The sequence below is a fragment of the Leptopilina boulardi genome, unplaced genomic scaffold, assembly GCF_019393585.1.
Source record: "Leptopilina boulardi isolate dan_hultmark-lab unplaced genomic scaffold, ZJU_Lbou_2.1 LbouV2_202, whole genome shotgun sequence".
Taxonomy (NCBI): Eukaryota; Metazoa; Arthropoda; class Insecta; order Hymenoptera; family Figitidae; genus Leptopilina; species Leptopilina boulardi.
Genome location: NW_026137755.1, coordinates 1,948,989 through 1,975,602, shown reverse-complemented (window position 1 = coordinate 1,975,602; position 26,614 = coordinate 1,948,989). Strand labels below are relative to the sequence as shown.

The window sequence follows — 26,614 nt, the reverse complement described above, 5'->3', positions numbered from 1 at the left end:
AGGCAGTTTTTTTAAAATCAATTAACAACCAGTCCAAAGAGCAATAAAATTCTGTAAAAGTTTTTTTTTTCATTTTATAACTTCAAGTAGTGTGTTAAATATTTTAGATAAAATGCGCATTCAGAAAATAATTAAAACTCTAATAAATTGATTGTGCAAAATTGTTTTGAATAAACTAAATATTTTGAGCAAAATTTTTTTTTAAATTTTCATTATTTATTAATTTTTTTATAAATTTTCTTTAATTTCTATAATCAAAAATAGTTAACATTCTTTTATTTAATTAAATAGAATTTAAATCATTATTTTCGCCAAAATTTTGGTATTTAATTGAATAAATTAAAAGAAATTATTTTTTGCGTTAAATTGTTAATTTTTACTTATTATTTTGCTAAGAATTCAAATATTTCCTAGTAAAAGTTAATATTTGTATTTTTCATGAAATTTATTTAATTACATGTGTTTATATTCTCATCAGACAAGAATGTTTTATTTTAATTAAAAAGAAAATAATAATTAATACCTATAAATTTTATTGTACAAATATAAAAATCTCTTTTGTTGATTAAAAATTTTATACATAATGCAAATAAGCAAAATTAATTAATATTATTATTTTATTTAATGATATAATCTTGTTTACTATCGAATCATGTTTCATAAAATTTATAACAATATTTTATTGGAATAATAATATTATAATAATGATTTAATAAATGAAAGGACCTATTAACAATGATAATTATCGGATAATATTTTTTATTTCGAAAAGTGCTACAATATTAATTTATTTTTTATTTAAAAAAATTAATGTTTAATTTTTAGAAAAGGATAATATAAAAAAAAATTCAATTAATAAAACTAATAATAATATAAATTACGTATATATTAAAATTGCAGTATTGTAAAATATCTATTAAGTTTTGAAAAAGATGTCTTTTAATTTAAATTACATATACACTTTATATACAAGTTTCTATACGATTACATTTTCACAAACATCGCTTTTCTTCTATATCACTTAGAAGAAGAAAAAAATTGGATGTTGTTGGTTTTTTTTTCGATTCGCTCGTTATCGCTTCTTTTCTACCGTTTAATGCACTCATGAGTAAATTCTTCAATTGTACGGAAGTTCTTTTACAAATTTTTCCCTTTACACAAAAGTATATTCGCTCATGTATTATTTTTTTTTTCCTTTTGAAGAATTTAATCACTCTTGCGGGAGTCTGAAATGATTCACAATAGGGGAAGAAGAAAAAAAAATTAACTCTGTTTTGTATAATAGAAATTTCTTGCTGATTCATATTTTTTTCCCCAAAAAGCTGTATATTAAATTAAAAAATATTTTAATAGTAGTTCAAAAAAGAATTTAGGGTAATATAATTGAATAAAATAAGATTTATTTCATAGAATTAAATAAAAGAAAAAGTTTCTCAGAAATATTTACCTAAATCTTAAAGATACGAGATAAAGTATTTTATATTTTATCTTTTTATCTGTAAAAGCAGTTTTCTTTTGTTCCAACACAGATAAAGGGGTATATTTTATTTTCATTAAAAGCATGAAAAATTCTGTTTGACTAGTAAATGTATATTCCATGTATTTGATATTTTTCCTTTTTTTTTTAAATAAAAGTTTCGGTTATAATAAATTCAGTGACTAAAAGTTCATTTTTAAATTACTCCATTTATTTTTTTCACAATATTTTTTTATTATTAACGCTGTGTATAATTAAATATTCCTCGTATCAAAAGATTTGGTATAAATCCCTGAAACTTTTATTCCCTTTTTTTTAAATTAAAATTAAATGAACATTTTCTAGATTATATTACAAATATAATTAAATAAATTTCATAAACAATATCTTTTATTTTTTTGACAATTGAAACAGGAATTAATTTTTCTATTTTACATTTTTTTTAGAATCTGAACTTTAAGAAATTTTATTTTATTCACAATACTTTATTTGTAAATAAAGTATTATGGAAAAATTATATTATTAGAAAAACATTCGTTCATTATTATTATTGCTTTAATAGCACATTAAAATTTTATTCTTTTTAGAATTTATGATAAAATTGACAGAGTGCTTTTAATGAAATAATTAAAAGAAAATGGAACAAGAAATTATAAAAAAATATTCTTTTGTGATAAGTTTTTTTGCAAATAAGGATTTAAATAATAAATTAAATAATTAATGATGAGATCATTTGGTTTTCGACTGGTATTCTTTGAGAAAAGTTTACAGTAAAGAAATAGTAATTTAGAATGTTGTGATTTTTAATTTTATGGAATTTATTTAGTTTTTAATTTTCAATAATAAATAATTTGATTTTCAATAATTGTTCTTATTGAGTTTTTGTTCTCAAAAATTAGTTTTCATATGCAAAAAATGTAAAATCTCAAATTATATCTTTGAATATATGGGAGGATATTAGAGATTGCGTGACCTTTCATTCAACAGTGCAAGCAATCAGCATTCGCACAATCTGCCTGATAGGTGAAATAGTCAATTAGCGAATCGCGTAATCTCTCCAATGAACTGGACAGTCAATCAGCGTTTGCGTATACTCTCGAGTGAACAGAGCATGCCTGAATGAATCTTAAATAATGATTGAGATGCGCGAACGAAATCATTAATAATAATAAGTGTTTAAAAATTAATTGAATTTTTAATTATTACAAATCTAATAAAAAATACCAATAATTAGAATTATACTAACCTTAAAAAGAACATACAGCCATATTTGTAAGTGGAAGAATTTTCAAGGTTCTTGATTTCCCAGTAAGAAGCGAGAAATTAAGAATTATTTCTAATACCATTTTAGTTCCATTTCTGTCCAATTAATGGAACAATTGAAAATAATTTTCTTTAAAAATCGTATGCAGAAAAAAATGGTTGGTCCGAGGATTCGAACCCTCGATTATCATTGGGGAAATTGAACAATTTGTCCGCGCAACTATACTATAACCGTCGAATACAACATTCTAAATAATATCTTTACCATTGCCTTTCTCTTAAAGTATATATTTTATAGAAAAACTGATTACTTCTAGATAGATTCTAACTATTAACACCTCTGGTACTAGATGCGCGTAGAACTAGCCAGAGTTTTTTTTTTAGTCACAGTTCTCCTTCAATGGGTAATACAATTTTTCTTTCTTTCTTTTTTTTTACAAGATTTATCTTATTGAGTGATCACTTTGGTCCACAATGAACATTAACTTTCCGTTAGCGATAGTAACAATAATAAGAGTGTTTTTATCAGTAGGGTATTAGTGATGAGATGATTACGATTGGCGGTGGCAATTGATTTTGTTGGTGGATTGCGAGCCTGGTCGTTCATCACGTCACTAGATATAGCAGCACTATTTGGTTCAGCAGAAGGACAACTGATTGGAGCAATAGTATCGTTCAAAGCGGATTCTCTAGAGCAACGACTGGCATGATGATCGAGGCATGCGGCATACGAAATTGCGTGTGGAATGTAACTCTGATCCACACTACCAGAAAATAAGACTGTTGCCAATGGTCCAATTGCAAAAATTGGCACATCCTCACCGCCATGGGTTGCCCATGTTCTTGGAACACCAGAACTCTGAAATTTATAATAAAAATATTTTCTTAATTTTTTTTATGAAATTTAGTTAAAAAATTTAAATTTATTGACGCAATATAATGACAGAGGATAATCTCAAGCATTATATTAACATTAGTAAAATAATTAAGAAGATTGAATTATAAACGAAGAATATAATTAACGATGTAATTATAATTTAAAGTAACTAAGTATACATCGATCCGCTTTGGTTCTCTGACCGACATTAGGATCCATTACCGCAATTCCCAATAGCTCCTTAATGCAAGATGCCAGACGAAATAAATTATTCATTTCGAATTAGAAAAGTCTCGTGCAAGTGAGAATAAATTAATGTAATTAAAAAAAAAATTCTCCTTTGCTAACTTTTTGACATGTGCTGCTTTTACATTATTAAAAAAAATTACAAAAGTAATTGTATTTAATTAATTTTTCATTTGGTGTTAATTATATAATAGAAAGATAAATAATTTAAAATTTTTATGGTATTTTACTGTCTTCAAATAGAAATAGGTGATTATAAGGATATAAGGATCATACAAGGATATAAGAATTATAAATATTATATAGAAAGCTTCTTTTTGGGGAAAAGAAAGAAAATATATACTTTTTCTTGCTTTTGAAAGATTTTATAATTTTTATAAAATATTATGAATGCCCTTAAGGTATATAGATGAGATTTAGCTATGCCTTGAGTTTAAAGAAGGAGTTTATTGAAATAAGAGAATATATAGAGAAGTGAAAGAGACAGTTATTTACACCCTGAGCTCGTTTCTTGAAAACGTTTGCGAAACTTTTGCCGAGCTCAAAGCTTTGCGGCGACTAGAGCTTCGCCTTTCCTAAATGGATGGGTAATGTTCGGCAATCCTGTGAAAAATTGCTTTTCCAATGACTGCTACCTTAAAGATCTCTCTCTCTCTCTCTCTTTCTATCTTTCTCTCTACGTTAGTAATGAAGATGAAGAAAACGGTTTTTGAATAGCATAAATTCTTTGCACCTTGTTTTTATTTCCAATGTTTGCTTTTTTTATTTTATTGCAAATAATTCAAAAATATTAAAATTTTGCCTATTTTCTTAATTTTCTTCGTTTAAAAAATTAAATGGTTATAAAATCAAAGATAATTAAATAAAAATACATACTTTGTGCTTCTTTTTTATCGATAAATGAAATAGATTTGTGTTTAGTTGGATAGAAAATATCAGAAGATAGTTCATGTAGAAATAAATATTAGAATTGAGGTCGCTGAAACTCTCAGAGGTATTAAATCTATATACGAATATAAGCGTAAGAGAATCTCTTCACCTTCACTGGCTTATCAATAAAATATTTTCCAATAGAGTGTCGAAAACCGATATTTGCACATATACACATACAATTATAGGTATTTTCGACATATACGGTTGATGGATTAAGCGGCAAGTTTAATATCGCGATTCTCCATGTTTCGTCCCCGTAAAACTAGAGCGATTGATTGTCATGAAATTGGAAGGAAAACCGTGCGAAATTTTTTTTTTTTGTTTTTTTATTCATTTTACCTGAATGGAATCTTTCCCAGCTTCCCGCACAATCGATCTTGGGTCTGTATGACCTGGACCATTGCTGTATAAAAGAGTTGTATAAGGTTTGCCATCGACATCTGAAACTTTGCTGTCTGATCCTGAAAGCATATTTAATTTCAATTATGGAATTAATTATAATTTAGTATTGAATTTAAAAAATATTTTTTTTTAAATTTCCAAAAAAAGGAATTTTTTTCAGATATAAAAATAGAACAAACAATTGAAATAAATATTCAACTTGTAATACAACAATTGTTATTCAATTGACGGTGAATTGTCGCTGCATTTGACCTCAATGACAATTCTCATTCGTAAAAAAAATATTAAAAAAATCTCCAAAAAAGATTAACATATTATTATTAAAACATTTTTCCGATTTTAATTTTCTTGGGTTATTATTGTAGTGCGATTGTATAATTTTATTTTGTCTGTCACTTTAACTTTCATTTTCACTTTCACTTTGATTGTCACTGAAATTTTCCGCTGGAAAATGGAAAGTTAGTCAAAGTGTAAGTCAAAGTGAAATTAAACATTCGCACCACTTTTTTTTTGTTTCAGGTGTTATTTCAATGACTTTTTTTTTTGTTTTCATTCGTCAACTTCATATTCTCAACTTCTTGAAGTGAGTTTCAAAATATGAGCTATGGTTTTGAATGTCGTTTAATTAAATTGGTCCTTGGAATAAGTCTTAATTTTCCAGAATCCTGTAATTATAGTTAGATCGGTTAATGCTGCATGGAGAACCGATTCGAAGAAATAAACTCTCAGCAATGTCAGACGGCGCCAGAAATGTTCTCGAAGGAATGAGTGGCTTCACGAAATCACTTTAAAATTTCAAAGGAATCTACGATTCCTCAGGGATTTTTTCTTCTTCTTTTTTGCAAAGTGTGTTTTAGATAATTGGTTTCTTTAGCTTGAAAATAAAGTTTAGAGTTTCGAAGAAAAGCCATCAAGAATAATATATATATATCAGGGACTGTCTCGAAATATTTGTGTCGTGTCCGTGTAGTGTCGCGACTCGACACGTTTGAAAACAATTAAAAGTATCGTGGTGAGACCCGACACTTTTAAAACTTTTCAAACGTATCGTGGCACGACCCGACACAGTTAAGAAATTCATAATTGTATCGTGGCGAACCACGATACATTTAGAAATTTGTAATCGTATTGTGGCAGGACTGGACACGTTTACGAATTTCCAAAAGTATCGTGGCGCGACTAGACACAATAAAAATTTGAGAATCGTATCGTGGGGCTGAACTACACGACACAATATAAAAATAATTATGAATTTCGTGTCGCATACAATGAAACTTGTTGATCAACATCTTGACAGTTTATTAATCCTTCAATAACATTTCAAGAAATAAAATTAAAATAAAATAGATATAGATTGAATATATATCAAATGTAAATTATTATATTATATTATATTATATTATATTATATTATATTATATTATATTATATTATATTATATTATATTATATTATATTATATTATATTATATTATATTATATTATATTATATTATATTATATTATATTATATTATATTATATTATATTATATTATATTATATTATATTATATTATATTATATTATATTATATTATATTATATTATATTATATTATATTATATTATATTATATTATATTATATTATTTCCACGAATTTCTGTTTTCATCCTATACTGTTTATTTTCATGTATTTCTTTTTGTATTATCAACAACTTATTGTCTAGTATGTAAACAAACCACACTTAAAATTAAAAATAATTTTGTTCAATAAAATTAATAGATTAATTTAATTTATTAACATTTGAATATTATTATGATTTAAAGAATTGAAAAAAATGTAAGACTTGATTACGAATTCAATATCAGTTTTTTAAAATTCAAAATGGCGGATCCAATATACCGAATCAAAATAACTAAAAATGGGCAAATTCGTCTAAACCATGTTACCCAGGGGTTTTCGGGGTCGCTGATTACGAATCTGACATCAGTTTTTCAAAGTTCAAAATGGCGGATCCAATATGTCGGAAGACAAAATAAAAAATTAATCGGATTGTATTAAAAACCTATTACTCGGGGGTTTTCAGGCTCATTGATTACGAATTGTGACAAAAGTATTTCAAAATTTAAAATGGCGGATCCAATATGGCGGACGACAAAATAAAAAATTAATCGGATTGGATTGAAACCGGTTACTGAGGGGTTTTCAGGGTCGCTGATTACAAATGTAACATCAGTTTTTTAGGGTTTCGTGGCCCATGGCCGAAAGCCTTATAGTTTCACTTTGGCGTCCGTCTGTCCGTAGTATATTTTGGGGCACCACAACTCCCAAAATCAAATTTTAGGGCACAGATCCCAATTTAAAATTTTGGGGCACCACAGATCCCAATTTAAAATTTTGGGGCCCCACAGATCCCAAATTAAACTTTTGGGGCACCACAGATCCCAAATTCAAATTTTGGGGCCCCACAGATCCCAAATTAAACTTTTGGGGCATCACAGATCCCAAATTCAAATTTTGGGGCCCCACAGATCCCAAATTAAACTTTTGGGGCACCACAGATCCCAAATTCAAATTTTGGGCAAACATAGCTTCCAAATTCGAATTTTGGGGCACCACAGATCCCAAATTCAAATTTTGGGGCACCATAGCTCCCAAATTCAAATGTTGGGGCCCACAGATCCCAAATCTCCATTAACTACTGAATGGACATTTTCCCGAATGGACATTACATAAATGGACATTACATGTCCCATTAGTTAACATGCCCCTATAATTGACATGTCCCAGTAGTTGACCTGTCTCAATAATTGACATGTCCCAATAGTTGACATGTCCCAATAGTTGACATGTCCATATAGTTGACATGTCCCTATAGTTGACATGTCCCTATAGTTGACATGTCCCAGTAGTTGACATTAAAATTTAAAGCGCCACGAAACCCTAAATGTAGGCGCAATTGCGCCTAGTTCTTTTCCTATTTTTAATATTCAAAATGGCGGATCTAATATGCTGAACAATTTTTTAAAAAGGATCGGATCTTTTGAAACTTGTTACTCGAGCGTTTTTTGGGACATTTTGAATTTTGAAATACTTTTGTCACAATTCGTAATCAATGACCCTGAAAACCCCCGAGTAATAGGTTTTTAATACAATCCGATTAATTTTTTATTTTGTCTTCCGCCATATTGGATCCGCCATTTTGAACTTTGAAAAACTGATGTCAGATTCGTAATCAGCGACCCCGAAAACCCCTGGGTAACATAGTTTAGACGAATTTGCCCATTTTTAGTTATTTTGATTCGGTATATTGGATCCGCCATTTTGAATTTTAAAAAACTGATATTGAATTCGTAATCAAGTCTTACATTTTTTTCAATTCTTTAAATCATAATAATATTAAAATGTTAATAAATTAAATTAATCTATTAATTTTATTGAACAAAATTATTTTTAATTTTAAGTGTGGTTTGTTTACATACTAGACAATAAGTTGTTGATAATACAAAAAGAAATACATGAAAATAAACAGTATAGGATGAAAACAGAAATTCGTGGAAATAATATAATATAATATAATATAATATAATATAATATAATATAATATAATATAATATAATATAATATAATATAATATAATATAATATAATATAATATAATATAATATAATATAATATAATATAATATAATATAATATAATATAATATAATATAATATAATATAATATAATATAATATAATATAATATAATATAATATAATATAATATAATATAATATAATATAATATAATATAATATAATATAATATAATATAATATAAAAATTATATATTATTGTATATTATTTTGTATGCATATTATTATTAGTATTATTATTATTCTATATATACTATATTATAATAGATAATACATAATAGATAAGTTTAAATTAATTGAACAATTTTTTTTCATGCGACACGACATATTTATGCAGAATTATCGTGTCGTGGCAAGTCATGATACGATACGATTCTCAAATTGTTAATGTGTCCAGTCGCGCCACGATACTTTTGGAAATTCGTAAACGTATCCAGTCCTGCCACGATACGATTACAAATTTCTAAACGTATCGTGGTTCGCCACGATACAATTATGAATTTCTTAACTGTGTCGGGTCGTGCCACGATACGTTTGAAAATTTTTAAAAGTGTCGGGTCTCGCCACGATACTTTTAATTGTTTTCAAACGTGTCGAGTCGCGACACTACACGGACACTTTCTTAAAATTCAACAACATTTCGTGTCCGAGACAGTCCCTGATATATATATATATATATATATATATATATATATTATTCTTTGAGATAAAACTTTAATATAATGAAACATACAAATTTAGAACAGGCGATACAAATTAAAATTACTGTATATAGACTATCTTTACTCTTTTCTATTATTTCAACAATTGTAAATACGTCAGTAATTTGAAATATCAAAAACTTTTAGAACTTCGCATTTCAATGGAAAGTAAAATAAAAAAGAAATCTGATCACGTTTAAGGTCGTACGCTTTTTATATTCGGACCAAGCAAATCATTCTCAATTTCTCATTTAAACTATGACTCAACCTTTTTTTTTCTTTCATTTTAACTTCTTTTTTTACACTTTTATACTAATATATATAGTTCACCTCAATAAAATGGAAAAAAAAAATTTCGCTCGAGGAGGTACGGCTAGTAATCGCTTTTCTACTAAGTGTGGCGGCTTTTTTTTGTGGATTTTATGCCATTGAAAAAATGGTTCATTTTCTTCATTATATGGCGCTTTTTTAATCAAAGGAAATGAAAATAACAGCCCGCAGGAATAAAAAAACAATGAATTAAAAAAAATGATTCTGAAAAAAAGATTTAAAAAAAGAATGATTAATAAAAAACATATGACCTTATTTTTGATTTAAGTCTATAAAATAAAAAAAAATTAGAATACTTAATTTTTTTTCTTTATATACTCTTTTGTTTGAATTTTTCTTATCATAAAAAAATTATCAGTTTTCGTATGCAAAAAAAAGGCAACACAAGAAGATTATGGCTTCACGTGTGTTTAAAGAATATGTGGTTTTTTGTTTACTTCAGTCGATGAAAAACAAACGTAAAGCAGATGGTTCCAGATTTTGCATGAATAGAAAAATATTTAGTTTTCACCTTCCTCGATATATATATATATATATAGTATGCAAAAACTATTGAAATCAGCATCTGGGTCGTTGGTGGCTCAAGCACCCAATGGAAAGCCATTAAGCGATAGACTGAAAATATAAAGACAATAGGCTCCAAAGCATAAAGCTTCAGCTTAAGTTCGACCGAGATTCAGATTATGAGAGACTCTTTCTTCTTTTTTTTCTCTTTCATTCGCTTATATAATTTTATCTTGAAAACGCGAATTCGATTCCTTGTTAATGGTTATATATTATATTGGATTGATAGAACTTAATTTCATTGAAAATATAAAGTCTATTAAAATTTTAACCTAATTACATTCAATATTGACATCATCAGAAACTCGAGAATTATAATTGGATCATTTCAAAATAATAAATAACATTTAATAAAATTAAATTGAAATTTAAAAATTAACAATTATGAAACAATTACATTTTTTTTATGAAACTAATTAAATTTGCATAAACTGTATTGTATTTCTGTAAATTGTATTGTATTTTGTATGAAAACAAATTAATTGAATAGAATATGTAAAACATTTTTTTTTTTTTGAAACTAAAACATCAGTTACTTTACATTTTTGTAATCAATTTCAATGTTATCCGCGTTGGCCAATATAATTTTGTCTGTCAACACGTTTTTAACTATGTAATAGTTTTTCACTTCTGCAGACAGTTACAAATAGTAGCTCTGAATGTCAAATATATCACGACTCCAAAAAACAATCTTTTTATTCCAAACCAACGAATCGTCTGGAGTGCAAATGCTTACACTGGATCATAGAACGCCACATTTATCTCGCGAGGTATTACATATATATATATACCTATATATTTTTTAAAATACTGGTTAATTTTGGGGTATATAGTCAAAATTTTAAATTTCTTTGTAAATTAAAATTTTAGTCCTAAAAAAAATTCTATCAATATAAAGTAAAAACATTTTGAATATTTTTTGGAATATAATCCAAATGAAAAGTCTAAAATGACGTCATAAAATTTATGTTGCCTTAAATTCAAAAATAAAGTCAGTATAAACAATGTTAGAAGAAAGACAATTAAAACAGTAAAAAGAAATATAAAAGTAAAGGTCATGTAGTTGATGCTGGATCAAGTCGCAAAAAAAGGCGTTTCAACATTCACGAGTTGTGGACAATGGCGATGCTGTATTTTTTTACTGCTTTTCGTAAAAAAAAGTATTTTATAAAAATGAAGAAAAATTAAAAAAATTAAAACAAAACTCTTTCTCCTATATTTGATATTAATATTTTTAAAAGTTAGTTTTCAAAAAAAAATCTATTCATTAAATCAAGAATAATTTACAAGTGAATATTTATTTTGTATATTTAAAAATTATAGATTATTTTAAAATAAATATTCTATAAAAAATACAGCAAAATATTTTTCACTATTTTTGTAAAAAAAAAATATTTTTTCTAAATAAAAAAACATTGAATAACATAAAGAATATTTAATTTTTGAATAAATAATAAAAAATAATTTTTTTTGTTTATTCCTAACATATTTGTAAACGAATTTTAATAATAATATATATAAAAATATTTTTTAATTATACAAATAAACTTTTAAATTGAAATTTTTTAATTTACCAACATTTTTATTTATAAAAAATTTTTAAAAAAATGCAAGATATATTTTTAAACAATACATTTTACTTTATTAATAGAAAAATATACATTCCGAAGCTTATAACAAATGTTCAAATTAAAATTCATATCGACAGTGGGGATTTTTTAAATTCCACCATTATTGAACTTTCAATTCAAGTTAGATCGTAATTCATATCAAATAATAAAACTTTTCCTGCATCAAAATAAAACCAAAAAAATTTTTTTTAATTAAAATCTGTAGCAAAAAATTATTTTATAAAAAAATGTATTTTTAAATTACTTTTTCTCATATTCTTTTATATATAAATTATTTAATATAAATTTTAATGTATTATTTTGTGTATAATAAGATAATGTTTCGTGTTTATAAATTATGTAATTAAAAATTTTATTATATAGTTGCCTTTAAATGATATATAATATAGCATAATTTGTTTTGCAATATATAATAATGAAAAATTAAATTGAGAGATTAATTTTTGCTCATCGAATAACTTTTGATATAATATATTAACTTCTCGTGTCTCTGCAATTTCCATGTATATATATATATATATATATATATATATATGAGTAAAATCAGTATTGCAGCATCAGCTGCCAATAAATTATCTGCGAAAAAACCAATGGAATTTTATTAGTTTTTCTCATTTTTCACAGTTAAATCAGTGGGAAATTCAGTGATTTTCCATGATTGAATTATACAGTTGGAAATATAGGACACGTAAATGTCTGTAACATTTCACTGTGAGAATTCAATTGACAAGAATAGATAAGTGGCTTATAAACTGAATTAGCATATCGATATGAGAATATAAAATTTTGTCTACGATATGTATATATATATATATATATATATATATATATATATATATATATATATATATATATATATATATTTAAAATGAAAAATAGTCAATGTTTTCTTACTCTTATCTAAACTAACAGAAAATAGTTTTAAAAAATAAAATTTCAGCAGAAATAAATCTCTTTATGAGTTATACATATATATATATATGTAAAACATCAAGAATAATGCATGATGAATATTAAGAGATAAAGTGCATTAAATTGATTAATCTTTTTCATCCAGCAGACAATTCTGTAAGAATAAAATCTCTCTCTGTATATCAAAAGAAATTAAATGGATTTAATTTTTTTAGAAAAAAAAAATATATATTATAATTTTTTTAAAATATATTTCCTGCATATACTTTCGTGTATAAAGTTTAAAAAAATTCAATTAAACATTCTTCCTTTTTTAAGGGGGAAAAATGAGAGAAAAAAGGAAGCTTACTGCAGAGGAGTAATATTTGAAAAAATTAGCAGTCGATTTATTGATTAGAAAATTGGTTGGCGGTAAAATTTTTTCACCGAGCGGAAATAATGAAGCATAGATATAGCAGTTGTATAATGGGTAACGTTTTAGCCACCTAATTTCATAGCCTTTACTGAAATCCATTGTCCAATTTAAACTTGCAAGACAAAATTTAATACACTTTCGTGAGACCTTAACACGACTCTCGTAAGTTCTCTCGCGATCTGCTTTCCTGATCTTTCTGTTGAGGGGGTAAATGGGCTCACGGAACATGCAATACTCGTAGTTATACTGTAGCTAATATATGTGATAATGACGTACCATGTAAAATCTCTTATCATTTCTAAATGTAACTCAAATTAAATTTTCCCAAATGTGACATAAAAAGATGTTAATGTTACTGAAGAAAAAAAATGGAATTTTTTTCATTACATAAAAAATACTTTTTAATTAGTCAAAAAAAAAAACATTTAGAGAGTAATTTTTTTAAAAAGTAAATTATCACAAAAAACTTTAATATTTTTTAGAAAATAACTTTAAAATATTGTTTCGCCGAAAGCAATTTACGACTATATTTCACGAGCCTTTAAAAGAACAACGCTCTATTCGAGTTTAGGGTCATAAAGTTGTGAATAGTTTTTTTTAAAATTTTTATGGTTTTTACTGTTGTCGAATAAAAATATATAACAAAAAAAAAAATTTTTATAAAAGTAAATCATATTTGAAATTTTTTTTTTTTTATAATGTATACTTTCGAGTTTTTTTTAATTTGTAGAAAATAAAACTTTTGATAGAAATACAAATGTTTAAAAAGTGTGATTAAACATTGATTTGTACTACTGATTTTTGTATTTAGTTCGTATGTCTGACTAAACTAAACTTTCACTACTCATACAATAAGAAAAAATTAATGAAGTCTGACTATATATTGACTTATACTACTGATTTTCTAATACAGTCTTTATGTCTGATTAAATCAGATTTATACTACTGAAAAAATTTAATAAAAACTGACTGAAAATTAACTTGTACTTCTGATTTTCAAATTTATTCATTATGTCTGACTAATACCGATTTATACTACTGACAAAATTACAAAAATCTTAAGTCTGAGTGAACATTTATTTACACTACTGATTATCTAGTACAGTCGTTATGTCTGACTAAAATCGATATATTCCACTAATTAAATTGTGAAAACTCAAAATCAGGCAAAATATTGACCTTTACTACTGATTTCATGATATAGTCGCTATGTCTGACTAAAAATTACATAAACTACTGATAATATTACAAAAAATCTTTGGTCTTACTAAACATTGATTTGTACTACTAGTAAAATTACAAAAAATGAAAATATCAGTTTAAATATTAAAAAAAACCTTTGGATTTAAATATATTTACACTTTGTAAAAAATGTAAACGTGAATAGTGAAAATAGACGATTGAGAAAAAAAATTCGTTAGCTACCAACTTTGAATTCAAAATAATGTTGGTGGATGGGATTCAAAGAAAAATGCTTTTGGAAGAAGTTCGGAATGCAAAACAAGGAAACTTGACGAAACGAAAGTCTTTTCTGGTAATATTGAAGGCAAGCTTCAGTATAGTAAGCACTCTAAAAGTTATAGCTATATTTTCTGCATCTCATTTTCTTTGGACTTATTATAGAATAAATATGGAGAAAGATAATTCATTTTTTAAAAAAATAATATATTTTTAAAAATTGTCTCTTTATAAAATTATATCCTCTTCGACTTTAATCATATGATACTTTCATTGTCAATTTTTCATCATTAATAGCTTTTTAAAAAATTCAAAATAGGAAAAATTTTAATTGTGTAAAAATTGATCATCACAGGATAAATATACATTTTGTTTAAAAAAAATATATTAAAAGATAAGAAAATTTATCATCAGACATACGCTTTAGGATCTCACTTTACGCGCCATTTTCCAAGATCCTCGCTTGATTAGCTCGAAAGGAACTTGTAGTCTGACTGTAAGTCGACCTTATCTATTTCACCGTACTTATCCTTCTTCCCCTGGATCTTACGATCTTAGGGATCAAAGAACTTGTGTGATCAGATATTGGAATTGTTATTAGAGCTGCAAGTTAAGAGAAAATTTATCGATTGAAAAAGTAATCTCTGCAGATTTTCCATGAAAATATGTTTGAAATGATAAAAGTCAGTTTTTACCTAATTGATAATTGTATATTTTTAAAAAAAAAGGATTGACACTGGATGTTATGATAAAATGAATTTTTAATATAATACAAATTATGTTTCACGTAAATTAATAAATTTTAGTATGAAAAATAAACTTAATTATGATAAAATGTTTGTCATTTATGTATATTATAATTTTTGAATTTAATGGCAAATCCATATATGAAGTAAACATCAATAAAAGTATTTTACGACTGTCAGTGACTTTTCAGGACTAAACCACTCATATAGATATCATAAAGTTGTACTAGCAACAAAAAAAATTGAGAAGAGCGGCAACAAGTTGAAACAAACATGCCGCAGTATTGTTAACTGGTGATTTTATTGGCAAACTTTATCGCGTTAGAAGAGTAATTGGATTTTCAACAAACTTTTTTTGTAACGTTTCAAAAAAAAAATATACGTCAAGTAAAAAAAGGCGACTAGGGACTCATAGATAAATTCAGACAAAAAAATTCACTTATTTTTATCCTTGAAAAAAATATAGTTTCGACTTTAGATGAAAAAGTTTTTTTTTCTTTTATAAAATTATAAATAATTGAAAAAAATTTTTTTTTGTATCAACTTTTTTATATAAAGTTACATATTCTTTAAAAAAATTTCTTTTTTTGCTAAACGAAATCTATTTTTAACATTTTAACAATTTGAAATTCAATTTTAAAATTGAAAACTGGTGATTATTGAAGGATAACAAGTTAAAGAAACTGTTTCTTTTCGGAAAATATATCCAAATCATTCATCCGGTAACAGGAGTTTATTCGATAAGAAGGACTGAAGCGTCGTTAAGGTAGGGAAAATTTTTCTCTTTTACATTTACTGGCGATTCGATTTAACACACACACACACACAGATATTACATATGTATGACGTTTGCGAAGATTGGATCTTATTGAATTGCGAGTGGATACAGGAGAAAAGGTTGAAGGCGATTGGACGGTACAACAGGGACTTGAGGAAAATCGGTCCACCATTGAAAGATATAAATAAGTTTATAGTATACACAAAATGTCCCATAAAATTCAGTGTCGTAAAAAATTTTTCAACCATAGGGAATAATGTTTGAAAACAAGTAGTTTTTCTTCTAAGAACATAAAAATTTCACCGTTGATAAGTAATTGTTCCTTTCTATATATTTTTTTTTCGAATAATCATATAAACTTGAACGAAAAAAAAAGTGATATACTTTATTGAAGCAGTTTGATTAGGCAGTAGTCTATAAAAAAAAGTTGAAAATAAATGTTTTAAAGTATCTATAAAGACTTTAAGGATTGTACATGTCATAAGATTGCGTTAGGATTTAGTAAACTTTATATGTATGTTTCGCTATATCAAGTATAGTGATGTCAACAATTCCGTTTTTAGATATCAAAAACCTTTTTCTTTTTTTTTATTACATTCGCCCGAGTTTTATGATTTATGACCTAGTAATCGTGAGTGTCCCTGTGTAGTAATTTTTATCAGTTTGATCCTGACAAAGTAATTTCTTCTTTGGCGACGAACATTTTACAAACAACAAAAACAAAAAAAGTGAAAAAAAATCTTTTGCGTTACAAATTCAAAACTTTTTTCTATATATAATGTCAATGTCGTTATAAATAAAATGTACAACTAAGAAAATTACAAAAATTTAATAAGTCTTATTAAAAATTTACTTGAATAACTGAAAAACAATTAAAAGTCAGTCTAAATATTGACCTGTACTACTACATTATGTCCGACTAATATCGATTTATACTACTGACAAAAGTATAAAAAAATCTTAATTTTGACTAAACATTGATTTGTACTATTAATTTTTTTTATTTAGTCAATATGTCTGACTAAAACCAACTTCTACTACTGATAAAATTACAAAAATAAAATTGTCTGATTAAACAGTGACCTTTAATACTGATTTTCTCATATCGTCGGTATGTCTGACTATAATAAATATTTACTACTAATAAAATTACAAAACAATAAGTCTGACCAAACATTGACTGATTTTATCATATTATAAAAAAAAGAATTAACTTTTTCATAATTCTAAAAATAAAAATTAGATATATATTTAATAAACTAATTAGCTAATGCATTATTGTATTATACAATGTAATTTACAAAAAAACAAAAAGATGTTTTTTTCTACCAGTTTACCGTATATCACCACAGTACTTTTTCTCGGATATGACTCGTTTTTCCTAAAGACTAAAACCACTCTCTCAAGAATACATTTTGTTGGTATCACTCGGGTTCTTTCGAGCGTTCACACCATTGTCAACAAAATGCACTTTTCCATTTCATTTTAGAGCTATCCTCATTTCTTTAAAGTAACGTGTGTTTATAAAGAAACGTACGCAAAAATAATAGATAATAGAATTAAATTAAAATTAATTAGTTTAAAAAAAAATTGTAAATACATGATTTGAGATAAATTAAAATAAATGATGATGAATTTATAAATAAGTAAAATATCGTCTTACCGAAAATTGGATTCCCTCGATGAGTGGCAAGACCACCAAGTGTTAAAACATGGGAGTGATCAGCAGTGACAATTAAGAGGGTTTCTGAGAGATCCACCTCATCCATAACTGCCTTGACTGATTCCTCTAAAGCCAGTGTTTCGTCTAAGGCGCGATAAGCGTTGTTGTAGTGGTGGGCATGATCTATTCTTCCACCTATAGAATAGGAAGTAAAGCAAACCACTATCACGAAACAGAGATGGAGAACCATCACCCTTTTAGAACTAGTATATATATACGGTCGAATGCAATCGAGTGTTACAACCACGCCAATCCATTAGCAAAGATGTTGGGTGACTACTGCTACCACCATCTACTCTGAATTCACTGTGTTTCTGTCTACAGTTTTCTAACTATATAGTCTGATTGGTTGGACATTTAATTTCCACTTTAAATTTAATTTCAAACCACATGCTGTCTATGTTTAAATTTATTACACACATATATATATATATATATATTTATTTATATCACCCTGAAAATTGTAATAATTTTCTTGACAAAAGAATATTTGCGAGAAAATTTAGCATTTTAGAAAAATAGATTTAAAACATCACAAAATATACATAAATATAGGAGGGTAAAATTTTTATAACGAACAAAAATATGGGACAAAATTCTGAAAAGTAATACGTAATTCGCATAGTAGACCCTTTAGAGCATACATATTGTATGTGAGTAACATTTTTTACATCTTTTTTTTATGTCCCTTTTTTCCTTATATGTAATATTTTTCAATAGGGAATTTATTTTTTACTCTCCATTCAAACCAAATGCTTTTGGATGATTTTTTTTAATTCTATAAATTTACTAAAATATGTACATCTTCAATCATTTCCAGAAAAAATGGACAATTACGAAACACAATTACTGAATTTTTAATATATAGTCTTTTCGTCTGACTAAATCTGATTTATACCACTGATAAAATTACAAAAATCTTAAGCTTGACTAAATATTGATTTGTACTACGGATTTTTGTATTTAGTTACTGAACTTATACTACTTACACAATAACAGAAAATTATAAAGTCTGATTATATATTGATTTATACTACTGATTTTCTTATTTAATTAGCCTGTCTGACTAAAACCGATTCATACTACTGATATAATTATAAAAATAAAAATGATCTGACGAAATATTGACTTTTACTACTGATTTTCTAATGCAGTCCTTATGTCTGATTAAATCAGATTTATACTACTGAAAAAATTTAATAAAAACTGATTAAAAATTAACTTGTACTACTGATTTTTCAAATTTATTCATTATGTTTGAGTAATACCGATTTATACTACTGACAAAATTACAAAAATCTTAAGTATGAGTGAACATTTATTTATACTACTGATTTTCTTATTTAATCATCCTGCCTGACTTAAACTGGCTTATACTACTGATAAAATTAGAAAAATAAAAATAGTCTGACAAAATATTGACTTTTACTACTGATTTTCTAGAACAGTCGTTATGTCTGACTAAAATCGATATATTCCACTAATTAAATTGTAAAGACTCAAAATCAGGCAAAATAATGACTTTTACTACTGATTTCATGATATAGTCGCTTTGTCTGACTAAAAATTACATAAACTACTGATAATATTACAAAAAATCTTTGGTCTCACTAAACATTGATTTGTACTACTAATTTTGTTATAAAATCAGTATGTTTTACTAAATCTGATTTATACTACTGATAAAATTACAAAAAATATTAAGTCTGACTAAACATTGACATTTACTACTGATTTTCTAATTTATTCATTATGTCTGACTAAAATGAGATATACTACTAATAAAATTGCAAAAAATTGAAGTCTGACAAAATATCTACTGGGAAAATTCGAAAAAACGTTAAAAGTCGATCGAAATATTGTGAATAATTTGTTTTTCTCTTTTACTAATAATGTAAATCTTTAACTCTTTTCACTAATAAGATTGAAAATTTTATTTGGAATATATAATAAATATTCGGATAATTTTTTTTCGTTACTTTTTTTGTTAAGAGTTCCGTATATATATAGAGAGAGAGAATTGAAATATCACTTTTCTTGAGTAACTGAAGAGTGTAAAGGAAACCTGTCCCGGATTCACTCGGGTTCAGACTTAACTAAAGAATAGGGGAGCATTAAGATGGCGAGTAGAGATCTCTCTGAAGAAAAAAAAGAAAAAAAAGGGAGGGTTGTAACAAATTTCTTCCTCGATATCATTCTGACAAGTAAGGGTTACTTGGGGTCTGCTAGCTTTCAAAGAGAAATATTTTACAAATTTCCTGTAAAGATAATATTAAAACTAATTTTGTAAATTGTTAAACTTTTTAAATTCAAGCGATATAATTATGTTGATAAAATAATAGTAATAACTTAAAAAATAGAAAATTACTTAAATTGTTATAACAATAAACTTAATAAGTATTACAATCAAATGTATTTTTTTTTAAGGAAAATATATGTCCATTGGTTTTTATATAGGCTTGAAGCCAAAATCAGATTTCTTTATTGTAACGAGCAACTAAATCCAACTTTAGCATTTGGCACAAGTTGCCATCAGCCTTATTTTTAAACTTCATTACAATAAATAATAATAATAATAATTAGTATTATTATTTTTATTATTATTATTATTATTACATTGTTATTAATTTAAAAAGTATTATTTTTATAATATAGAATTTTTTGTTGATTCAAGGTGACCAGAAGATGAGATTGTCCATATTTTTTTTCAAATGAAAATCTACGATTTTTCTTTTTTTTAAAAAAGAAATGAGAATAATTTATTTTTTTTTGTTTTATGAATTTTTTTTCTCATAAAACGTAAATTCTTCAACCCACTTGAGTTCTGAAAGTTACATTTCGAATTCAAGTCTACTATTTTCTTTTATGCACCAATGCTCAGCTTTCTCTGCGCTTTATTCAAAAGAAGAACTAAATAAGCAGGTTGGATGTGGTTCTCTTTTTTTTGTCACGTAGATAACGACAGTATCCAACTAGACGGAATAGGAAAAGTCGAGATTGGGCTGAGAGGGTAAGGAAAGTGGCTTATACAACTTCAGGAGCAGAATTTCTGAAGAGATAAGATTATTCGCCAACGACAACAGTTCACTTTGTCGACAACCTCTCTGCCATATAGTTCGCGTTAACGCAGTTGATGCTGTAAGCATTTGTACCTCGTTACATGACTTATTCAATTCAATTTCATAGACTATATACATTTCTATTTTACGCAAATTGTATATATTCCAACGAACTTGCACAATATTTCCAATGTCACAATTTTCATGTTGAATCTTATCATATTCCTTCTTGTTAAAATAGTTTAGTTAATTACGATTGTTTATATCTACAATATTCTTGAAATTTGTCGACTTTAAAACTACTTTAAATGTAATGTAAATGTACTTTAAATCTACTTGCATTTATTACATTAATAAAAAAGTTTCAATGTAAATGAAATTTAAAGTTTAATTTTATTTGTTTCCTTTTTCTTCAAAAAGAGCATTATGCGTGCCAGAAAAAAGCATTAAAAATGATATTTCGCTTTGCTTACCTTCAACAAACAGGAAATACCCTTCGGGATTTTTGGCAAGAATTCGAAGTGCTTTAACCGCCATCTCGGCAAGTGAAGGATCACCACTGCCATTTGTATTTCGATCAACTTCGAAATCCATATGTGAATATGAAAACAAACCTGAAATTATTGAAATTCTAATTAATGTAGCTGATATAATGTAAAATAATTAAATTAATAATAATCATTAATTAAATCGATTCAATATTACATAAATTTAATAACGAGGTAATTATTCTAGTAACTCAATATTACTCTGATAATATACAATGCGTGATAACAATTAATAGGGAAATAAAAAAGGTACATTATATCAACAATGAGAAATTAGATAATAAAATCTTTACATATAATTAACAACAGTAATTGTATTTGGATAGAATATTTGCTCATTGCTTCTGAAACTCAGTAGAAGGAGAATTTGAGAATGAGTAAAGAAATTAAATTCTTTTTTTCTACAAAAAAAGAAAATATAAAAAAAATAAATTTTTAAAAATATCAGAATGAATAATGCATTACCTAACAAATGATTCACTTTTCTTGGATCGACTTTATCGAATTGTTCCTTGTTTGCGACGTATTCGGCGGGAAGATTACGAAGTCGTCGGTTTCTCGACCATTCTTCGATTAGATTTCTACCATCAAGTCGTCTACCCTCCTTTTCAGGCTCCTCTGGATCCAATGCCACTTTAGGAACAAAATGCCTTCGACCACCACCCAACACCACCTGATATGGAAATAATTGACGCATTTTACTTTTTGAAACCGTTTTAAGAGAATATAAAGTCAAAATTTGAAAACTTCTATCAAGTTTTAACATTTTTTTTTCATTACATTATAAGGTTGTGTTCATAAAACTGCATTCATTTAGAATTGAAATGAAAAACTTAAATTGCAAATCTTGTTTGTTCACAAATCAAAAGATCCTTTGGTACAATTCCCGTAACTTTTTAATTTCATTTAATATTTTCCCTTTCACATTATTTTCTGTTAAAAAAAAAAAAAAAATTTCTGATATGATAAAATGACTTACTTTTATTAAAAAATAGTGTAATTTAATAAAAACTCCTTGTATATAAAGCTATACAATTTTTAATTAAGTGAAAATCTTTTAAACTTCAGAAAGCAAAAAAAATGTAAATCTCCACTTTATGATGAGTTGTAAAAATTTAACGTTGTACTAAATTACAAGCTCGAGCGATATTTTGATGTAAATGAAGTTATACGAATTCTTTTTTTTTCGACAAAAATTTTCGGATTCCTTACACGTGTTTCGCGTATATTTTATATTTTGTGTGTGATCTAAGAAATAGCATGTGTTCAAAATGAATAAAATATATATTATTTTCTCAGCAAAGAAGGATATATTTTAAATTCGTCGTATATGTATATAGGAGAAAGAGAGTTTTGAATTTCAGATGACGAAGTGAATTAGGAATGCAGACTTTATAAAATTTCGTTTACTTTTTTTTCTAGATAAATTTAATTAAAGACACGATGAACATAATGTCATAAAGATCAGTTACTTTCAAAAACTAATTTCAATTCTTAAAGCTTTGGGCTTAAACAGCATTATCTTTCGCGTTTATTTTACGTGAAAGAATTATATACATCACAAAGAAAAGAAAATCTAATAATCAACAATGCAGTTAAATAATAAATAAGGTATATAATAATCGCGCATTTGAAAATTAAAAAATTTACAATAACATTAATAAATTATAAAATATGAATTTTTTTATGATAGGGGTTGAATTAAATGTTGGTAATAGGTGTCATCCTCTACTCGGATCGGGCTGTCAATTTTTTTCTACACTTTTAGGTGTATTTTGTGCCAGAAATTGCAATAAAATAGTCTGCCTAAGAAAAATTGAATGTTTTTGAAAATTTTTTTTTGACGAAAATCGCTTTAATGGTCATAAAATTGGTGTTCCTCTACTCGGATCGGGCTGTCAATTTTTTTCTACATTTTTAGGTGTATTTTGTGCCAGAAATTGCAAAAAAAAAGTCTGCCTAAAAAAAATTGAATGTTTTTGAAAAATTTTTTTTGACGAAAATCGCTTTAATGGTCATAAAATTGGTGTTCCTCTACTCGGATCGGGCTGTCAATTTTTTTCTACACTTTTAGGTGTATTTTGTGCATGAAATTGCAATAAAATAGTCTGCCTAAGAAAAATTGAATGTTTTTGAAAATTTTTTTTTGACGAAAATCGCTTTAATGGTCATAAAATTGGTGTTCCTCTACTCGGATCGGGCTGTCAATTTTTTTCTACACTTTTAGGTGTATTTTGTGCAAGAAATTGCAATAAAATAGTATGCCTAAGAAAAATTGAATGTTTTTGAAAATTTTTTTTTGACGAATATCGCTTTAATGGTCATAAAATTGGTGTTCCTCTACTCGGATCGGGCTGTTAATTTTTTTCTACACTTTTAGGTGTATTTTGTGCAAGAAATTGCAATAAAATATTCTGCCTAAGAAAAATTGAATGTTTTTGAAAATTTTTTTTTGACGAAAATCGCTTTAATGGTCATAAAATTGGTGTTCCTCTACTCGGATCGGGCTGTCAATTTTTTTCTACACTTTTAGGTGTATTTTGTGCAAGAAATTGCAATAAAATAGTCTGCCTAAGAAAAATTGAATGTTTTTGAAAATTTTTTTTTGACGAAAATCGCTTTAATGGTCATAAAATTGGTGTTCCTCTACTCGGATCGGGCTGTCAATTTTTTTCTACACTTTTAGGTGTATTTTGTGCAAGAAATTGCAATAAAATAGTATGCCTAAGAAAAATTGAATGTTTTTGAAAATTTTTTTTTGACGAATATCGCTTTAATGGTCATAAAATTGGTGTTCCTCTACTCGGATCGGGCTGTCAATTTTTTTCTACACTTTTAGGTGTATTTTGTGCCAGAAATTGCAATAAAATAGTCTGCCTAAGAAAAATTGAATGTTTTTGAAAATTTTTTTTTGACGAAAATCGCTTTAATGGTCATAAAATTGGTGTTCCTCTACTCGGATCGGGCTGTCAATTTTTTTCTACACTTTTAGGTGTATTTTGTGCAAGAAATTGCAATAAAATAGTCTGCCTAAGAAAAATTGAATGTTTTTGAAAATTTTTTTTTGACGAAAATCGCTTTAATGGTCATAAAATTGGTGTTCCTCTACTCGGATCGGGCTGTCAATTTTTTTCTACACTTTTAGGTGTATTTTGTGCAAGAAATTGCAATAAAATAGTCTGCCTAAGAAAAATTGAATGTTTTTGAAAATTTTTTTTTGACGAAAATCGCTTTAATGGTCATAAAATTGGTGTTCCTCTACTCGGATCGGGCTGTCAATTTTTTTCTACACTTTTAGGTGTATTTTGTGCAAGAAATTGCAATAAAATAGTATGCCTAAGAAAAATTGAATGTTTTTGAAAATTTTTTTTTGACGAATATCGCTTTAATGGTCATAAAATTGGTGTTCCTCTACTCGGATCGGGCTGTCAATTTTTTTCTTCACTTTTAGGTGTATTTTGTGCCAGAAATTGCAATAAAATAGTCTGCCTAAGAAAAATTGAATGTTTTTGAAAATTTTTTTTTGACGAAAATCGCTTTAATGGTCATAAAATTGGTGTTCCTCTACTCGGATCGGGCTGTCAATTTTTTTCTACACTTTTAGGTGTATTTTGTGCAAGAAATTGCAATAAAATAGTATGCCTAAGAAAAATTGAATGTTTTTGAAAATTTTTTTTTGACGAATATCGCTTTAATGGTCATAAAATTGGTGTTCCTCTACTCGGATCGGGCTGTCAATTTTTTTCTACACTTTTAGGTGTATTTTGTGCCAGAAATTGCAATAAAATAGTCTGCCTAAGAAAAATTGAATGTTTTTGAAAATTTTTTTTTGACGAAAATCGCTTTAATGGTCATAAAATTGGTGTTCCTCTACTCGGATCGGGCTGTCAATTTTTTTCTACACTTTTAGGTGTATTTTGTGCAAGAAATTGCAATAAAATAGTCTGCCTAAGAAAAATTGAATGTTTTTGAAAATTTTTTTTTGACGAAAATCGCTTTAATGGTCATAAAATTGGTGTTCCTCTACTCGGATCGGGCTGTCAATTTTTTTCTACACTTTTAGGTGTATTTTGTGCAAGAAATTGCAATAAAATAGTATGCCTAAGAAAAATTGAATGTTTTTGAAAATTTTTTTTTGACGAATATCGCTTTAATGGTCATAAAATTGGTGTTCCTCTACTCGGATCGGGCTGTCAATTTTTTTCTTCACTTTTAGGTGTATTTTGTGCCAGAAATTGCAATAAAATAGTCTGCCTAAGAAAAATTGAATGTTTTTGAAAATTTTTTTTTGACGAAAATCGCTTTAATGGTCATAAAATTGGTGTTCCTCTACTCGGATCGGGCTGTCAATTTTTTTCTACACTTTTAGGTGTATTTTGTGCAAGAAATTGCAATAAAATAGTATGCCTAAGAAAAATTGAATGTTTTTGAAAATTTTTTTTTGACGAATATCGCTTTAATGGTCATAAAATTGGTGTTCCTCTACTCGGATCGGGCTGTCAATTTTTTTCTACACTTTTAGGTGTATTTTGTGCCAGAAATTGCAATAAAATAGTCTGCCTAAGAAAAATTGAATGTTTTTGAAAATTTTTTTTTGACGAAAATCGCTTTAATGGTCATAAAATTGGTGTTCCTCTACTCGGATCGGGCTGTCAATTTTTTTCTACACTTTTAGGTGTATTTTGTGCAAGAAATTGCAATAAAATAGTCTGCCTAAGAAAAATTGAATGTTTTTGAAAATTTTTTTTTGACGAAAATCGCTTTAATGGTCATAAAATTGGTGTTCCTCTACTCGGATCGGGCTGTCAATTTTTTTCTACACTTTTAGGTGTATTTTGTGCAAGAAATTGCAATAAAATAGTATGCCTAAGAAAAATTGAATGTTTTTGAAAATTTTTTTTTGACGAATATCGCTTTAATGGTCATAAAATTGGTGTTCCT

General features: G+C 26.6%; 1 protein-coding gene across 1 annotated transcript in view; it reads right to left on the bottom strand.

Moving 5' to 3' along the window:
- Window positions 1–595: 595 nt before the first annotated feature.
- Window positions 596–26,614, bottom strand: part of LOC127278369 (alkaline phosphatase-like) — a 74,778-nt gene continuing 48,759 nt past the window's right edge. Inside the window, exons 5-9 of the mRNA XM_051300073.1 lie at window positions 22,139–22,346; window positions 21,599–21,739; window positions 18,007–18,201; window positions 5,136–5,257; window positions 596–3,599 (exon numbers count right to left, since the gene is read on the bottom strand). Of these exons, the coding sequence (XP_051156030.1) occupies window positions 3,222–3,599; window positions 5,136–5,257; window positions 18,007–18,201; window positions 21,599–21,739; window positions 22,139–22,346 (1,044 nt within the window). The 3' untranslated portion in view covers window positions 596–3,221. The remainder of the gene's footprint in view (window positions 3,600–5,135; window positions 5,258–18,006; window positions 18,202–21,598; window positions 21,740–22,138; window positions 22,347–26,614) is intronic.